Source organism: Linepithema humile, chromosome 4 (genome assembly GCF_040581485.1).
Source record: "Linepithema humile isolate Giens D197 chromosome 4, Lhum_UNIL_v1.0, whole genome shotgun sequence".
Taxonomy (NCBI): domain Eukaryota; kingdom Metazoa; phylum Arthropoda; class Insecta; order Hymenoptera; family Formicidae; genus Linepithema; species Linepithema humile.
This window is the reverse complement of record NC_090131.1, coordinates 13,487,857-13,505,850: the sequence shown is the minus strand read 5'-3', so window position 1 is coordinate 13,505,850 and position 17,994 is coordinate 13,487,857. Positions and strand designations below refer to the sequence as shown.

Genomic DNA, 17,994 nt, shown 5'->3' with positions numbered 1-17,994 from the left:
TGATAATTTTTTTTTATTTAAATACATAAATATTAACTCAAAAATTCATATTCCAAAAATATTTAGGGGGACTAAGTCCACGAGCGGCGTGTTGCTTTTAACCTAATTTAACCTATTTTAACCTATTTTAACCTAGTTTAACCTAATTTAACCTATTATAACCTATTTTAACCTAATTTAACCTATTATAACCTATTTTAACCTAGTTTAACCTATTTTAACCTCTTTTAACCTATTTTAACCTAATTTAACCTTTTTTAACCTAGTTTAACCTAGTTTAACCTATTTTAACCTATTTTAACCTATTTTAACCTATTTTAACCTAGTTTAACCAATTTTAACCTAGTTTAACCTATTTTAACCTATTTTAACCTAATTGAAACTATTTTAACCTATTTTAACCTAGTTTAACCTAGTTTAACCTATTTTGACCTAATTTAACCTATTTTAACCTATTTTAACCTAATTGTAACATTACAATATATTATAACATATAACATATAAAAATATATTATTCAGAGTTTCCCTAAATTTGCACCCACGAAATGCAAGGCGTGATACATTAGGCTAAAAGAAACAACTTTTTCCTATAGCAAAATTGCGTGCGATAAGTAGTTTTTGAAAGAAGAGCAGAACGCTTATTGGTTTGCTTCAACCTCTTTTAACCTATTTTAACCTAGTTTAACCTATTTTAACCTATTTTAACCTAATTGTAACATTACAATATATTATAACATATAACATATAAAAATATATTATTCAGAGTTTCCCTAAATTTGCACCCACAAAATGCAAGGCGTGATACATTAGGCTAAAAGAAACAACTTTTTCCTATAGCAAAATTGCGTGCGATAAGTAGTTTTTGAAAGAAGAGCAGAACGCTTATTGGTTTGCTTCAACCTCTTTTAACCTATTTTAACCTTTTTTTTTTTTTTTTTTGGTTCGAGGGCCAGAAGGGCCCCCCCAGGGTGAGGAAATCTTCAAAAGACAATTCCGTCGTGCAAGGGCTGAGGATTGCTACCCCTCAGCCTGACGGAATTAGTGTCGGATTCACCGCTCACCCTAACTATCGTCAGGATGAACTGTGCCTACCGACTAAAACCTCACCCCGGTAAGATCCATTCGTGCACCGCCATGTTAGTGAGAGTCCAGGGCTGACGGACTAGCGCATTTCACCTGTTGTCTCACGTAGGCCTATCCTGGTAAGGGATCCAGATCCTTAGAAGGTCCGGTATTCGTCCGGACTCCCATATCCCCGGTACCGACTTCACGGACCTGTTGAGGGTCCTGGTTGCGGGGAATCCGGACAATCTGGTCGATCAGGTCCAGTTCCTCGCGCCTTCTTGGAGTCCGCTTGAGGGGGACTGGACGAATCCTCCCTCGGCCTCTTGGCCTCCCCCATGCCCAACATCGACTTCGTCTCCATCTCTGGAGAGGAGAGAGGAAGGGGGGGAAGTTGGGACCGCATTGTCTCATCAGGCACAATACCGCGCACTTCCTTGGATTTTGGAGGAATCGGGGGGCAGTCCGTACTCCCCGTTCTATGGCCCGATGGTAACCCTTTAAGGGCACACAGTGGGCAATGTGGTTTCCTCCTGCACTCACCTGAGGAATGCCCTTCCTCTCCGCACCTATAACAACAGCGGGCCCTATCTATATTAGAAGGGCACCGCTGCTGAACATGCCCACGACCCAGGCAACGGAAACACTGGGCCGGGCGACTCTGAAGGAGCTCCACCTTCACTTGTGCCCATCCGATTTGCACTGAGCCCACTTCTGCGAGCTTGAGTGCAGCGTCCGCAGGGCACTGGGCCCAGGCCAGGTTCAGGCCCCTACGACCCCCGGTCTGTACCCGTCCCAGTCGGACTTCCTCTCCGTCGCAACCTCCCTCGTGGGATATTGCCGCGATTATGTCCTCGCGGGAGGAGATGGAATGATCCCCCAGGCCAACGAGTCGGAAATCTAGCCTTCTCGAGGGCCTGGAGATCCTCACCTCGTCCGTTCGGTCCGCCACAACCTCCTTTAGCTTGACCGCTAACGCGTCCGCCTTCATCCTGGATTGTTCTCCTGCAATTTCCAGGAGAATTCCTCCATTCCGCGCATTCCTGATCTTCAAGGAATTGAGGTTTAAATCCTTGAGATTTATCCTCTCCCTGGCCTCCTTCATGACGTCCGCATAGGTGCCATCGGGGGCAGAAATTGCCACCGCAGCGGTTCGCGGAAGTCTCCTCTTGATCCCTGCGCGGGAGATGACGCCCTTCGAGGGTTTCTTCGCCTGCGTTTTCCCTTCCTTTTTGGCAGTGGTGGAAGGGGGTAAAGGAGGCCCTTGAGGTCCCTTTCCCTTCTTTCTCCTGCCTCCCTTCACAACCGCGGTCCAGGGTTGCTCCATCTCTCGTGGATGAGGGATGGGCTCCTCAGCCGTCAAATCCCCTTCTGACAGGACCTCAGTCCTTCGATGGGGTAGTAGGGGGGGTGCGGTGACGGATTTCCCCTTTCCCTTCCCCTTCCCCTTCTTCTCCTTCCTCTTCCCTTCGTCTGCATGAGCCGGGCCAGGAGCGGTTCGTCCGCCCTGTTCTAGTCGTGCGACGCGATCCTCCATTCTCCTGATGGAATCCGTCATAGAGGTCATCAGGGTACTTAATTTCCTGTCGACCTCCATGAGGATCTTCGTTGCCATCCCTCCATTTACCGAAGGGCGAGAAGGGGCTTCCCCCTCCAAGTCCAACTCCATATCCGTGACGGGGTCAATCGGCATATCAAGTGTGATATCCGATCGCCCCATCGGGTCCCTACCTAGAGTAGGAGATCTAGGGTCCCTGATTAGAGGGCCCTCCAAGTTTGGAGGATTGGCCTTGAGGTAGCGTATAGCTTCCTCCGCTTTGGACAATTTCCTCAGCAAATTCTCGTTCTGGGCCTTATAGGCCGTATTGTCCCTTTCCACAACATTGACCCGGGACCGCCAATATCCCGGATCACCCACCTTGTCCGCCCTAACCGACAGGGTCCTCAGCACCTCCCTAAGGAGGTATACATTGACCTTAATTTGGCCGCTGAGAGAACCCTTCATGTTGGTAGTAGAAGTCCTTGCCTGTTCTATCTCATCAAGGCATTTGTCTGCGTGGACAACAATTTCCCTTGACGAGCCTCTCTCCATCTGCCGTAGACGGTGTTCCACCTTCCCTCTTTGTTCACAAGTGAGAGGTGGGGGACGTACCATAAGCATGGAGGACCCCTCCGTCTCCACATCCTCTTCTTTATATGGAAGGTTTTTGCCCTTTTTTCGGGTCAAACCTTTCCCCGATCCCTCTGTTCCCGACGTGGACAGGGCCTTGAATGGACCTGTCCCGTCCTTCCTCGGTCTTCCCGGTGCTCTATGAAGCATCGGGAGGCGATACGGCCCCTGAGGGTTTTCCCCTCCCTCACTGATGCGAGATGCAGGCCTGGAAGGGCCTGCCTCATCTCCAGAGTCCTCCGACCCTGGATCCCCAGCTCTGCTTGGGGGGCGTTGAGTGGTGAACTCCTCCTCTGGAGAGTCTCCCACCTCGACCACCTCCATGTCAGATTCTTCGTCTTCCTTCTTCTTCTCCTCTTCAGGTGCTGACCCTTTTTTCACGGTGATGGTACCGGGGGCCAACCTTTCGAGGGACGTCATCCTAGGAGCATGGTCCGAGTCTGAAGAGTCCGAACCGTGCAAAGCCGATAAAGTTCGGCTCTTCCGCATGCCCTCCTTAAACACAGGAGGACCAATTCCACCCCTAAGACGGAGAGGGGTATTATCCGCCTTCTCCGGAGTTTCCCGTCCCAGATGTCCGTATTCATACGGTTTACCCAATTTCCTTAGGTATTCCATTGCCCTATTAACTTCTTCTTTCTGTTTCAGGTCGGAGCCCAGCAGTTCAGCAGCAGCCACCAGGACAACGCACGCCTGCCGGTAAGTAGACCTAATTTTCTTTCTTTTCCATTTTTCAGGAACTACAACTCTTCTACGAAGCTCATATCGAGACCACACCCTAAAAATGGAATCCGCCATTTCCTTCCTGGTTATACGGAATGTGCTCCTTCCACCCGGACCCAGAGATTTATAGGTTTTCCACGCCATGTCCGTATTACAATGGCAATGCTTCTTTCCGCACCCCAACTTATCTGCCATAAAGCAGAAGGTCCCATACAAGTCAATCGTGAATTCCATGGACCTGTTCGAAAACAGTCTCTCGCCCTGGCTAAACATCGTCGCCACTGATCCGATAACTCTATTGGCCACTAGGCTCGGTGAACACCTAGTGGTCAGCCCGTCGCTGGATGACGACGTAGCAGGAGCCGGGACAGGACTCCCACCACGCCGGTCCCTGGGGGTCCGAATCCCCTGGGACGGTAACCTTGTTCCTGTTTGATCAGCCATGTCCATGTAGATAAACTTGGTTTGTTGACAGTGTGTCCTTCACCGGATTTTATATCGGAGTTTTTCCTCTCCTAGACCGATGGCCCACCCTAGGCTTTCGAGCTCGGTCTACCCGGGTCTTTTTATAGAGGTTTTACCACCCTCGCAGCCCGTGATAGTGCCACCACACTATCACCGGCCCCCGGCCCCACAAACTGGGGTTACGGTATGTGACGCTTACGCCCCCCTCGTGCAATGGGGGCTCGACCGTTATGCCGGAGCACCGGCGTGCTAACGAGGCTGGTCAGGCCCCGGCTTTTTTCTCGAGGTAATGCTCCTCTATCCTGGGGGTGTGTTTTAAATAAACACACCTATCGAGTCCAGGCACCCGGGCGATTGAAGTCAGGGCCGCCAACCCCTTCCGGCTAATCGGGACAAGTCCCTTGAGGGGTAGCCGGACCCCCGTTCCCTCCTAAGAAGAAACTGTGCGCTCTTAGCACCGCAGAAACACCTTTTCAGGTATTCCCACGGTGAGCCCCCTCACCACGACAAGGTGGCGCACAACGAGGAGGAACCTAAACCTATTTTAACCTAGTTTAACCTCTTTTAACCTAGTTTAATCTATATTAACCTATTTTAACCTCTTTTAACCTATTTTAACCTAATTGTAACATTACAATATATTATAACATATAACATATAAAAATATATTAATCAGAGTTTTCCTAAATTTGCACCCACGAAATGCAAGGCGTGATACATTAGGCTAAAAGAAACAACTTTTTCCTATAGCAAAATTGCGTGCGATAAGTAGTTTTTGAAAGAAGAGCAGAACGCTTATTGGTTTGCTTCAACCTCTTTTAACCTATTTTAACCTAGTTTAACCTATTTTAACCTATTTTAACCTATTTTAACCTAATTGTAACATTACAATATATTATAACATATAACATATAAAAATATATTATTCAGAGTTTCCCTAAATTTGCACCCACAAAATGCAAGGCGTGATACATTAGGCTAAAAGAAACAACTTTTTCCTATAGCAAAATTGCGTGCGATAAGTAGTTTTTGAAAGAAGAGCAGAACGCTTATTGGTTTGCTTCAACCTTTTTTAACCTATTTTAACGTTTTTTTGTTTTGTTTTGGTTTAGGGGCCAGAAGGGCCCCCCCGGGACGAGGAAATCTTCGAAAGACACCTCCCGTCGTGCAAGGACTGAGAATTGCTACCCCTCAGCCTGACGGGAGGTAGTGTCGGATTCACAGCCTGTCCTAACCTTAGTCAGGATCAGACTGTGCCTACCGACTAAAACCTCGTCCCAGACAAATCCATCGTGCGACGCCATATTAGGGAAGGTTCCGGGATTACTGACGAGAGCATGACTCCGTCCCCTTCTCTAGGCTGACCCTACTTGGTCGGGTCCTGATCCCGTGTGGTCCGGTATTATTCCGGACTTCCTTAACTCCGCTACCACCTTCGCGGACCAGTTGTGGTCCTAGTTTGAGGGGGGCTTGGTCCTAACCCGGTCAAGTCGAGACCGAGACCCACACTCCTTTCCCGGAGACTTCTGAGGGGAAGGGGAGAGTAATTTCTCCGTCCCTCTTCCTCTTCTTCCCTTGACTACTCGGAGTCCCACCTCTGAGTCCGAACCCATCTCTGGGGTCGACAATAGAGGTAGACGCTGGGCCCGCGTAGAAACTACCCCATTCGCACACATCCCGTACGTTTTGTCCCTCAAAGGAGGGATTGGGGGGCACACATCATCTCCCGCAATATGGCCTGAAGTACGTCCTCTCAAGGCGCATAAGGGACAATGAGGCTTCTCCCCACAGAACCTTGCTGTATGGCCCTCACTGCCACAGCGATAGCAGCAGTAGGCCCAGTTAATAGTAAAAGGGCACCGCCACTGCATATGTCCTCGTCCCCGACATTTGAAGCACTGGACTTCACTGCTCCTAAAGTGTTCTATCTTCACCTGAGCCCATCCCACCTTAACGCGACCCGCATCCGCGCGCTTCTCAGCCGCTACTGCGGGGCATTGTGTCCGGACCAAGTTAGGGCCCAAATGTCCCTTGGTCTGGTTCTCTTCCTTTGCCATTTTTAGAGCCTCCGCATAAGTGCCGGAAGAAGAATAAATCTCGACCCCAGCTTTCTTAGAGATCCTCTTCCTACCCTTGATGTTGGAGGAGCCACCCGTAAGGGGCAGGTACTCCGACGTCTTCCTTATCCCATTGGCAGGGGTGGGAGGGGTTAAAGGAGGCCTCTGTGGCCCCTTATCCCTCTTTCCTCCATCTTCCTTCTCCTCAGTGACCCGTTGTTTGGGTGGTTCTACCTCCGGCAGAGGGAGGTTGGGCCAACCACTCTTTGGGTCAAGTCCCAAGAGATCCTCTTCCTCCATAGGAGGAGAGAAGGGGATTTCTGGGTCTTCCAGCCCCTTTCGTTTCCTTTCCTTCCTATTCCTAGACTTATCCGCAGCGTAGGACGCGACAGGAACGGCCCGTCCGTCCTGCTCAAGTCTCACGATGCGTTCCTCCATCCTTTTCAAGGAATCGGCAATAAAGACCAATGATTTTTTAGTCTCCATCACGATCCTGAGTCTTTCGTTCTCCTTGCCCACTGGATTCTGAAGGACATCCTCCTCCTCCTCAGTGGCCGATGCAGAGTCGAATGGTGGACCTGACTCTTGCGAGTCTACGGAGCCATCCATAGACACCGCCGACTCGTCCTCAGTCACTACCAGGATGGGGTCCTCAAAAGATTCCCCCGAATCCCGGAGCCTATCCCTTAACTGGCAGATTTCCCTCTGCGCATCATCCCTCCTCTTTGAGATTTCCTCAATTTGGGCAGAGAATCGCAAACTGTCCTCTTCAAGGGCAGCAATCCGCGCATGCCACTGCCTCACCTCATCCTCTCTGTCCTTTTCAAGAACTCCATTCCTGGTCGATGGGGGTGAATCAGAGATCTCCTCTCCCGAGGAATCCAGCATCACCACCCGAATAGACACCTCATTACCACCCTTGCCCTTAAAATCAGGGGGAGGGGGGTTTCCAGTTCCTTTCCCTAGGATGAGGGTATCATCCTTTCCTCGGGGAAAAACCCCAAGATCTCCGTAGAAATACGGTAAACCTGCCTCCTTTAAGGACATCTTTGCCCTATTAATACCTTTCCTTTGTTTCAGGTCACCAGCAAGCAGATGATCACATGCAGCCAGGACAACACACATTCCAAGGTAAGTATTATTAACTTTAACCTTCTTCTTTTCAGGTACCATTTCATTAAAGTAGGTCCATGCCCCATTGATGACTTTTGCCATATCCATACCCATAATGTGGAGCGTGCTCTCTCCAAACCCCGCACCATTTCCTATATTATAAGTCTCACCTATCTGAGAGAGTAAAGAGCGACAGACACAGGTCTCTTTCCCACACTTAATTTGCTCTACTATAAAGTAGAGAACACAGCACATGTCCGAAGCAAAACTCCAGTGACACTCCGGCAATTCATCCACATAATTAAACAGCTCAGACACTGTACCGATCACTAAGTTAACCACAGAGCTCGGCGAACACTCCGTGGTTAGCCCGACGCACGATGACGACGCAGCAGAGGCCGGGACAGGACCTCTACTACGCCGGTCCCTGGGGGTCCGAATCCCCTGAGACGGTAAACCTTTCCCAATGTTCTGTGCCATTTCCATAAAACAAAACTTGGTTTGTTGACAGTGTATCCTTCACTGGATTTTATATCGGAGTTTTTCCTCTCCTAGACCGATTGCCCACCCTGAGCTTACGAGCTCGGTCTACCCGGATCTTTTTATAGAGGTTTTACCACCCTCGCAGCCCGTGATAGCGTCGCCACACGCTATCACCGGCCCCCGGCCCCACAAACTAGGGTTACGGTATGGGACGCTTTTGCCCCCCCCTCGTGCAATGGGGGCTCGACCGTTATGCCGGAGCACCGGCGTGCTAACGAGGCTGGTCAGGCCCCAACTTTTTCCTCGAGGTAATGCTCCTCTATCCTGGGGGTGTGTTTTAAATAAACACACCTATCGAGTCCAGGCACCCGGGCGATTGAAGTCAGGGCCGCCAACCCCTTCCGGCTAATCGGGACAAGTCCCTTGAGGGGTAGCCGGACCACCGTTCCCTCCTAAGAAGGAACTGTGCGCTCTTAGCACCGCAGAAACACCTTTTCAGATATTCCCACGGTGAGCCCTCTCACCACGACAAGGTGGCGCACCACGAGAGGGAACCTATTTTAACGTAGTTTAACCTATTTTAACCTAGTTTAACCTAGTTTAACCTATTTTAACCTCTTTTAACCTATTTTAACCTAATTGTAACATTACAATATATTATAACATATAACATATAAAAATATATTAATCAGAGTTTTCCTAAATTTGCACCCACGAAATGCAAGGCGTGATACATTAGGCTAAAAGAAACAACTTTTTCCTATAGCAAAATTGCGTGCGATAAGTAGTTTTTGAAAGAAGAGCAGAACGCTTATTGGTTTGCTTCAACCTATTTTAACCTATTTTAACCTCTTTTAACCTATTTTAACCTTATCGTAACATAATACAATTTATTATAACATGTTGTAACATATTAAAATATATTGTTACGTCTGTAACGTCCAGCCCCCACCCTCCTTTTTAAAATTTCGATTGTTAGTTAAAACCATAAAATAAGAATAATTAATAACAACGCGTAGAAGATAAGTATAATATAAGTATAACATAAGTATAATATAAGTATAACCCAAGTGTAAAATAGATATAAGCATCCTCGAAGTCTCTCGAATATTCCATCCTAATTCTTTCGAGAACATTCCCGAAGTCTCTCGAATGTTCCACCTTATTTCCATCGAGAACATTCTCGAAGTCTCTCGAATGTTCCACCTTATTTCCATCGAGAACATTCTCGAAGTCTCTCGAACGTTCTTCCATGAAGCCCCAACCTTCCAGAACACTCTATCTCTAAAACAATCCCGAACCTTCTAGAACCTTCCGCTTCTAGAATATACCCAAACCTTCTAGAAGGATCCATCCCTAAGACCCCTTGAACGTGTCCGACACCTGAGGCACGTAAGGGACCTGTCATAAAACCCTTCGACCTAACGGTACGTCCTGTCATAAAACCCTTCGACCTAACGGTACGTCCTGTCATAAAACCCTCCAACACCCGAGGCACGTAAGGGACCTGTCATAAAACCCTTCGGCCTAACGGTACAGTAAGACCCTTCCGTCCCAAAATTCCTTAGCGCTAGGATAGTGGGGCTCACTGGGTATAAAAGCGCCCACGTAACGGCGTTCCCTCTCAGTACTAGCTCCGACTTCGACGCGTACACATCTCTTGCTAAATCTTGCTATATCGCTCGCGCTAAACCTTAACTTGTATAAGTCTTGAATGCGTACTTGTAGGTTGTATCTTTAACCAAGTGTAACTCTACTAATTCTAAAATAAACCAAGTGTAACTCTATTAATTCTAAGATATACCAAGTGTAACTTTACCTGAATATATTTGGATTTATTGATTAAAACGCGAGTGTTGATTCACCAACCTTTATACAACTATCCTACTGGAAGTGAGCACAAGCCTAGATAAATAGCGGTGCGGACCAGCGCACGCTGTTAATCAAAGCCTACGTCTGTAACATTTGGTGCGGACCGCTGCACAATTATTATAGACCACGTCAACCGGTATCTTCCTTTCCTTAGACAACTAACCCTCATGCCTAAATCTAAATCCAAGACTCGTAGAGGCGGACGTAAATACCAAGCGCGTAAACTACTCGGTAGTTATCGGTACGGACCCGCGAATACAAACTGTGCAGAACATCTTGGAGTGAACGACTACGAGGATTTCGAGTACGAACTATTGTTCGCTAAACACAACCCCAGCACTTGTGACTTCGACCGACGAGAGGGATATAATCGCACCAAGCCCTGGCCTTACACGTTGATCCCGCTGACGCTGAACCCACCACCAAAGGTTACTGGATCAACCCCGCGGATCCGAGGTGGGCCATCTACTCCAACCGGCCACAGGAAGTGAACAACCAATAAAAGCACCTATACCCAGCTCCGGTAAGTACACAACGAAATTGCTATAGAATTTAAGCGTTAAGGGAACCCGCCGAAACCACCCTGTAGATCGATCTTAAGGCGCTTCACGCCACTTCTATATGGAACGCCCCATCGCGTGGTGTACCCTAGACTTTTTACACGTAGATATTAGTAACATTAGTCATACGCCAGACGCCCTCTGCAGACGCTGTGTAGTATTCGACCCCCTTATTTCTATTGAATCTCGGTGCCTCTTAAGGCGACATAGCCTAGTGATACATCCACATCCCGAAGTACAACGCTGTTGTATTTGTCGTCAGGAGCTAACTATCGCGCGCGCCTCAAATAACTGCTTTACTTGTCGGATCGTACTAGCGGATTTTCTCCGTACCCATCCCGCTTCGGAATCTGAACTAGGGGCGGAGGCTACTACTATAGCACTCAGCCAAACGCGAAATCGAATCATTCCTTAACTCCATACATAGTTACCTGTGCACGTTAATCGCGCGTGTCCCCGGGTAGAGTCGCACAGGCTTAATAACCCGAAATTTTTCGCGATTGATTCCGGGTATCCGACCGACCCTTCGTGGGTATTCGTGATTCACCGGGACGTGACACGTTTCGGCGAGTCTTGATTATAGTTGAAATTCAACTCACGAGACACGATTGCCTTTTGAGTAATCAGGCTTATGGAGCCCTACTCTGGGTACGCGCAATCAAATTAGTCGTAAAAGAAATCTATCAAAAGAGTATGTAAATCCAAGTTAAGGGTGTAAACGCGGCTTTCTTCAAGAGACACGCGCGATTAATGTGCACAAGTGACCATGAGCTTAAGGGATGATGCGGTTGCGCGTTTGGCTAAATGCTATAGTGGTAGCTTCCGGACTTGGTTCGTCTGATTCGGGGTGAGTACGGAGGAAATCTGCTAATACTATTCGACAAATAAAGCAATTGTTTGAAGGGCGGACGATAGTCAATTCCTGCCTGCAAATACAACAGCGTTGTACTTCGGGGTGTGGATGAATGATTAAACTATGTCGCCTTAGGAGGCACCGAGATTCAGTGGAAATCAGGGGGTCGAACACTACGCAGCTTCTACAGAGGGCGTCAGGCGAATGACTGGTGTTACTGATACTACGTGTAAAAAATCTATCGTTGTCACGTCCCGGTGAATCACGAATACCCACGAAGGGTCGGTCGGATACCCGGAATCAAATCGCGAAAAATTTCGGGTTACTAAGCCTGTGCGACTCTACCCGGGGACACGCGCGATTAACGTGCACAGGTAACTATGTATGGAGTTAAGGAATGATTCGATTTCGCGTTTGACTGAGTGCTATAGTAGTAGCCTCCGCCCCTAGTTCAGATTCCGAAGCGGGATGGGTACGGAGAAAATCCGCTAGTACGATCCGACAAGTAAAGCAGTTATTTGAGGCGCGCGCGATAGTTAGCTCCTGACGACAAATACAACAGCGTTGTATTTCGGGATGTGGATGTATCACTAGGCTATGTCGCCTTAAGAGGCACCGAGATTCAATAGAAATAAGGGGGTCGAATACTACACAGCGTCTGCAGAGGGCGTCTGGCGTATGACTAATGTTACTAATATCTACGTGTAAAAAGTCTAGGGTACACCACGCGATGGGGCGTTCCATATAGAAGCGGCGTGAAGCGCCTTAAGATCGATCTACAGGGTGGTTTCGGCGGGTTCCCTTAACGCTTAAATTCTATAGCAATTTCGTTGTGTACTTACCGGAGCTGGGTATAGGTGCTTTTATTGGTTGTTCACTTCCTGTGGCCGGTTGGAGTAGATGGCCCACCTCGGATCCGCGGGGTTGATCCAGTAACCTTTGGTGGTGGGTTCAGCGTCAGCGGGATCAACGTGTAAGGCCAGGGCTTGGTGCGATTATATCCCTCTCGTCGGTCGAAGTCACAAGTGCTGGGGTTGTGTTTAGCGAACAATAGTTCGTACTCGAAATCCTCGTAGTCGTTCACTCCAAGATGTTCTGCACAGTTTGTATTCGCGGGTCCGTACCGATAACTACCGAGTAGTTTACGCGCTTGGTATTTACGTCCGCCTCTACGAGTCTTGGATTTAGATTTAGGCATGAGGGTAGTTGTCTAAGGAAAGGAAGATACCGGTTGACGTGGTCTATAATAATTGTGCAGCGGTCCGCACCAAATGTTACAGACGTAGACTTTGATTAACAGCGTGCGCTGGTCCGCACCGCTATTTATCTAGGCTTGTGCTCACTTCCAGTAGGATAGTTGTATAAAGGTTGGTGAATCAACACTCGCGTTTTAATCAATAAATCCAAATATATTCAGGTAAAGTTACACTTGGTATATCTTAGAATTAATAGAGTTACACTTGGTTTATTTTAGAATTAGTAGAGTTACACTTGGTTAAAGATACAACCTACAAGTACGCATTCAAGACTTATACAAGTTAAGGTTTAGCGCGAGCGATATAGCAAGATTTAGCAAGAGATGTGTACGCGTCGAAGTCGGAGCTAGTACTGAGAGGGAACGCCGTTACGTGGGCGCTTTTATACCCAGTGAGCCCCACTATCCTAGCGCTAAGGAATTTTGGGACGGAAGGGTCTTACTGTACCGTTAGGCCGAAGGGTTTTATGACAGGTCCCTTACGTGCCTCGGGTGTTGGAGGGTTTTATGACAGGACGTACCGTTAGGTCGAAGGGTTTTATGACAGGACGTACCGTTAGGTCGAAGGGTTTTATGACAGGTCCCTTACGTGCCTCAGGTGTTGGACACGTTCGAGGGGTCTTAGGGATGGATCCTTCTAGAAGGTTCGAGTATATTCTAGAAGCGGAAGGTTCTAGAAGGTTCGGGATTGTTTTAGAGATAGAGTGTTCTGGAAGGTTGGGGCTTCATGGAAGGTAGAACGTTCGAGAGACTTCGAGAATGTTCTCAATGGAAATAAGATGGAACATTCGAGAGACTTCGAGAATGTTCTCGAAAGAAATAGGATGGAATATTCGAGAGACTTCGAGAATGTTCTCGAAAGAATTAGGATGGAATATTCGAGAGACTTCGAGGATGCTTATATCTATTTTACACTTGGGTTATACTTATATTATACTTATGTTATACTTATATTATACTTATCTTCTACGCGTTGTTATTAATTATTCTTATTTTATGGTTTTAACTAACAATCGAAATTTTAAAAAGGAGAGTGGGGGCTGGACGTTACACCTCCCCCCTTAAAAATAAAAAGTTGGACGTATTGTTCCAAGTTTTTTGAAAGTGTATCTTTATTATTATTATTATTATACGTGACATACAAGTTTACTTATTGTCTAAAAAGGGGTTGTATTATTACAAGTTTACTTATTGTCTAAAAGGGGTTGTAAGTACTTATTTAATTCACCGTAATTTCTCGCTTGAGTCTCTTTATTCGCGATACTAATGTTTTCGTCTTCTCCATAGGGCGCTGTGGGGGCTGATCCTTGGAGTTCTAGGTCCTTGGCTGCTTCGTTCCTTGGGGCCGGTTGTTGTCTGCTCCCCAGTTGTAGCAGCAGGTGTGTGATGGAGCTCCAAACTGCTCCGATGAGGTGTATACTCCATCCATACACTGAATGGAGTGTATATCTTCGAATGAGTGAGTCGACCAGGAATTTAGCAATTCGTATCATCAGGAATATGGCCAATATTCCGGCGCTGGCAGAACCGAATGTGATGAATCCCTGCCATATTCGGGTGCCCGCGTTTTCCGCGATCTTCTCCAATGAGGCTTGATCCATGAGATTGTACATGGAAATACTTCCGTGTGGTATAGGACGTCCCATGGCTCCTTGTGCTATCATGTCTAGCATTGATGGTTTCTCGATCGGGAACATAATATGGTTTCGCAATCGATCTAAGTCTTCGGTGGAGTAGATTCCGCTGGTGGCAAGGTTTTCCGGGCTTACGTACTTCCATTTGGGTTTTGTGAGTGGTTGAATTACTGGAGGTGCCAGTGTTTCAACCGGCCGTGGTGTCATTCGGAACCAGGTGTCGTCGATCTGGTACATGGTGGGCAGGAGCCCGCTGCATTCCCTGGCTGTCCCTGATTTGGTCAATATTTTCGTCCTTGGTGATAGAAAATATGAGGCGTTGTTGTGTATAACCGGCAGCTCGTTATAGCACAAATTCGTCTGGCGTACCTTACATTTGACAGGTACGCATTTAATTAGGTAGATGATTTCGTCAGCTGTGATCGCGGTGTAACCTGGAGATCTCATTAGGCGAGAGGCCATCTCGTCTGGGGCAATGGTGGCCAAAGATAGGGCGTTCTCTAGTATCTGCTTCTCGAGGGCGCACTTCTGGCTCATTATGTCCCGGTATAGCTGCGTTAATTGTGTTTTTAGGTGTTTTTCTACATAAATTTTGAATTCACATATGAGAAGATGTCGAGGTTATCGACAGCCACCTTTGCACGTGTGTTGAATGTTCGTCCCGGTTGAGTTTCCAGGATGAACAGTTTCGGGTGTTCGGTCTTAATAATTTTGTAACCACATAGGTTTGTTTCCGTGGTTTTAGCCAGGGCAAATGTTGTCTCCCTGGTGGTTACTGTATATACCGTCGGCTGGTCGGCTTGAGTGAGCCGATGTGCCGATCCCTCATAAAGGACGTCGTATCTACGGAATTGGCAGGTATCTTGTAATTGGGTGACCCAGAAGGTTGTCATGCCATCGGCGTCGATGCATTCCCCGTCCGTTGCTTTGCATCTCGTCCCCGAGGGCAAGATGATTTCGTTTGAAGAGTACTTTATTGGTATGTCCAATTTCCTGGTTGCGATTTTGACCGAGGCTTGTACAACTACGTTCTCCCAGCTGCCAAACGGGTCGCTATACTGCGTGCCCATACACTGTCCGTCCACTCTTACCGATCCCGCGAGTGTGATACTACGGGAGGTGGTGGAGTTTACCTTTATTCCGGTGATTAAAGTAGTGCCGCCCAAGGAAATGGATCCTGTTTCGTGAAGTTTCCGACAATTGTCTGAGGAAATTTCATGAATGTATTCCCTCTTGGCGTATTGCACGGTCGATATGTGGGAGTGCATGCCACAATAGTAAATTATCCGGTCAATCTCGATTCGGCATTGTATGCCTAAAGCATGGTCGAATTCGCTCAGTTGCAACAACTGTACGTAGGTTTCCTCAGAGTGGGGGTCCAACCTTTCTACCTGGCATTCCCCTATCCTGGTCAAGGAGATGGTTGTTATATTCAGTCCTTCCCCTCCACAGTCGTAGCCAACAAGGGCAACGATGGGCGTGGCCAGGATGGCTCCAAAGAGGGCGATGATGCTAGTCCGCATGTTTCTTGGTCGGTGGTTCGGTGCGCTCTGAGATTCCCGGTGTGGAGACGGTACTTATATTCTAAGTTAAACTAAGGGTGGGGGTGGTCGCTAGAGGAATTATAGCAATGCAAACCTTATTTTCTAGTGGTATGATATTCGTTTACGCTTGGTTTTTAGCAATTTTAATTTTGTCCATATGAACTATTCTGGTTTTCTTCGGATTTATTTCTAGTTTCACATTGTTCTCAGGCAATATTTCCAATATTTTATACGGTCCTACGTATTGGTCTGATAACTTATCTTTACGAGGTTCCTTTAGTAAATATACTTTATCTCCTACCTTAAAATTAACTACTTTTAGTTTTTTATCATAGTACTGTTTCGACCTTTCTTTTGCCGCTATCAAGTTCGATTTTGCGTGTTTTTGCGTTTCCTTTAGTCTATGAAATAAATCTGTCAAGTATTGTGCATAGCTTTCGTTATTAATGTCTATAGTCGGCGGGTCGCTAGTCGGTAGACGGGCTATTCGTCCGAACACGAGTTCGTGGGGGGAGAATTTTGTCCCCTCGTGCATAGAAGTATTATATGAAAATGAGGCTAGTTTGAGGTATTTGTCCCAGTTATTTCTTTCTGTAAACTGTTTTAGGTACTCCCACAGTACGTGGTGTAATCGTTCCACTGAACCATTCGACTGTGGGCGATAGGCGGAAGTCCTATATTGCGAGATTTTAAACCTTTTAGCAATTAAACGCATGAGGCTATTTAGGAAATGCGAACCCTGGTCGGTTAATATTGCCCTAGGAGATCCATATATGCAAATGAAGTCGTTTGTCAAAGCATCGGCAACTTGTATTGCCGAGGCTTCTTTCAGAGGGATTGCTAAACAATACTTGGTTAAAAGATCTTGGATTGTTAAAACGTATTTATTTCCGTGGTTTGTAACGGGCAATGGGCCCATTATATCCATTGAAATTTTGTCGAAGGCGTTATCTGGAGTGTCCGTAATTACCATTAGCTGTTTTGTCTTTATTCTTACTAATTTCTTTAGTTGACATTCGTGGCAATTATTGATAAAAATTTCAACATCTCTTTTCATATACGGCCAATGGTAACTGTTTTTCACTCGATTGAAAGTTTTAGTAATCCCTTTATGCCCTCCTATGGCAGTACTGTGGTGTTCTTTGATAATGTTTTGTCGCATTTCCGCATCGGGTATTCTAATGTGGTTTTCGCAAATATAAACTTTAGTGGTCATGCCGTTGAATACTTTCTGAATGTAGTTCTTAACGTCTAGCCATCCAATCTCCGCGACGTTGCCTTTACATATTGCGATGGCATTTAGGCCCAATTCCGTTACTACGTCTAGAAGAGAGTGGATGGTTTCTTTGAATATCGCGACGTCGGTTGTTTGATTCGATTTTTCTTTTACGTTTAGTACAATTATCTGACGCTTAGTTATGTTTATTACTTTGGCTCGGCCTATGTATTGGCTCGATAAGTTTGTGTCGCTATTGTCTTTCGTTATCATGCGGGCGCCTTCGTCGCAAGGTTCGCCTTTCGAAGTAGCAAAGATAACTAAGTGTTCTTTCCGCGTGAGGAAATTGTCACGCACATATATTAATTCTGGTTTCTTTATTTCGTAGCGCGGATTTGTGTCGTCGAAGATCTGTGAGTCACTGTCTTCGTCGCTATCGTCGGAGTCGTCGTCTGTTGGTTCGTTATTTCTATCTACGTTTTCTGACACGGCGGATTTTTCGCTATATATTGACAGTGAGTCGTTGTCGGATAGACGGTCTTTGTCTGTTTCGTTAAAGTTGCCCTCATCGTCACGGGTTTCGGTGTATGATCCGGGGTTATGAGGTTTATCAGTATCGGCATTGTCGGGGGTCATGTGAGGCTTCTCGGCGGGTTTCGCGCGCTTGGGTGAGAAGATTGTTTCTGAATCTGAGCTAGAAGGTTCGGGGTCATTTGTAGAGATAAGATTTGTACCGGATTCCTAGATAATGCGTCGGCATTTAAATTTCTTTTCCCGGCTTTGTGTACGACTTCATACTCATACTCTAATAATTTTAACCGCCATCGTACTAAGCGTGAGGTTGGGTCTTTGGTCGAGTGCAACCAGACTAAAGGTTTATGGTCGGTTACCAATTTAAATTTGTTCCCGTATAAATAAGGCCGAAATTGATGAACTGAATATACAATGGCCAATAGCTCCTTTTCGATAGTTGAGTAGTTCTTTTCT

At 46.8% G+C, this 17,994-nt stretch overlaps 1 protein-coding gene across 1 annotated transcript; it reads right to left on the bottom strand.

Annotated features, from left to right (window-relative positions):
• Positions 1-445: 445 nt before the first annotated feature.
• On the bottom strand, positions 446-8,858 carry LOC136999366 (uncharacterized). Its single transcript, XM_067353205.1, has 3 exons — positions 8,629-8,858; positions 5,244-5,497; positions 446-4,953 (listed from the first exon to the last, which is right to left on the bottom strand). The coding sequence occupies exon 3, from the start codon at positions 4,403-4,405 to the stop codon at positions 1,268-1,270; it is 3,138 nt and encodes a 1,045-aa protein (XP_067209306.1). The 5' UTR covers positions 4,406-4,953; positions 5,244-5,497; positions 8,629-8,858; the 3' UTR covers positions 446-1,267.
• Positions 8,859-17,994: the final 9,136 nt, after the last annotated feature.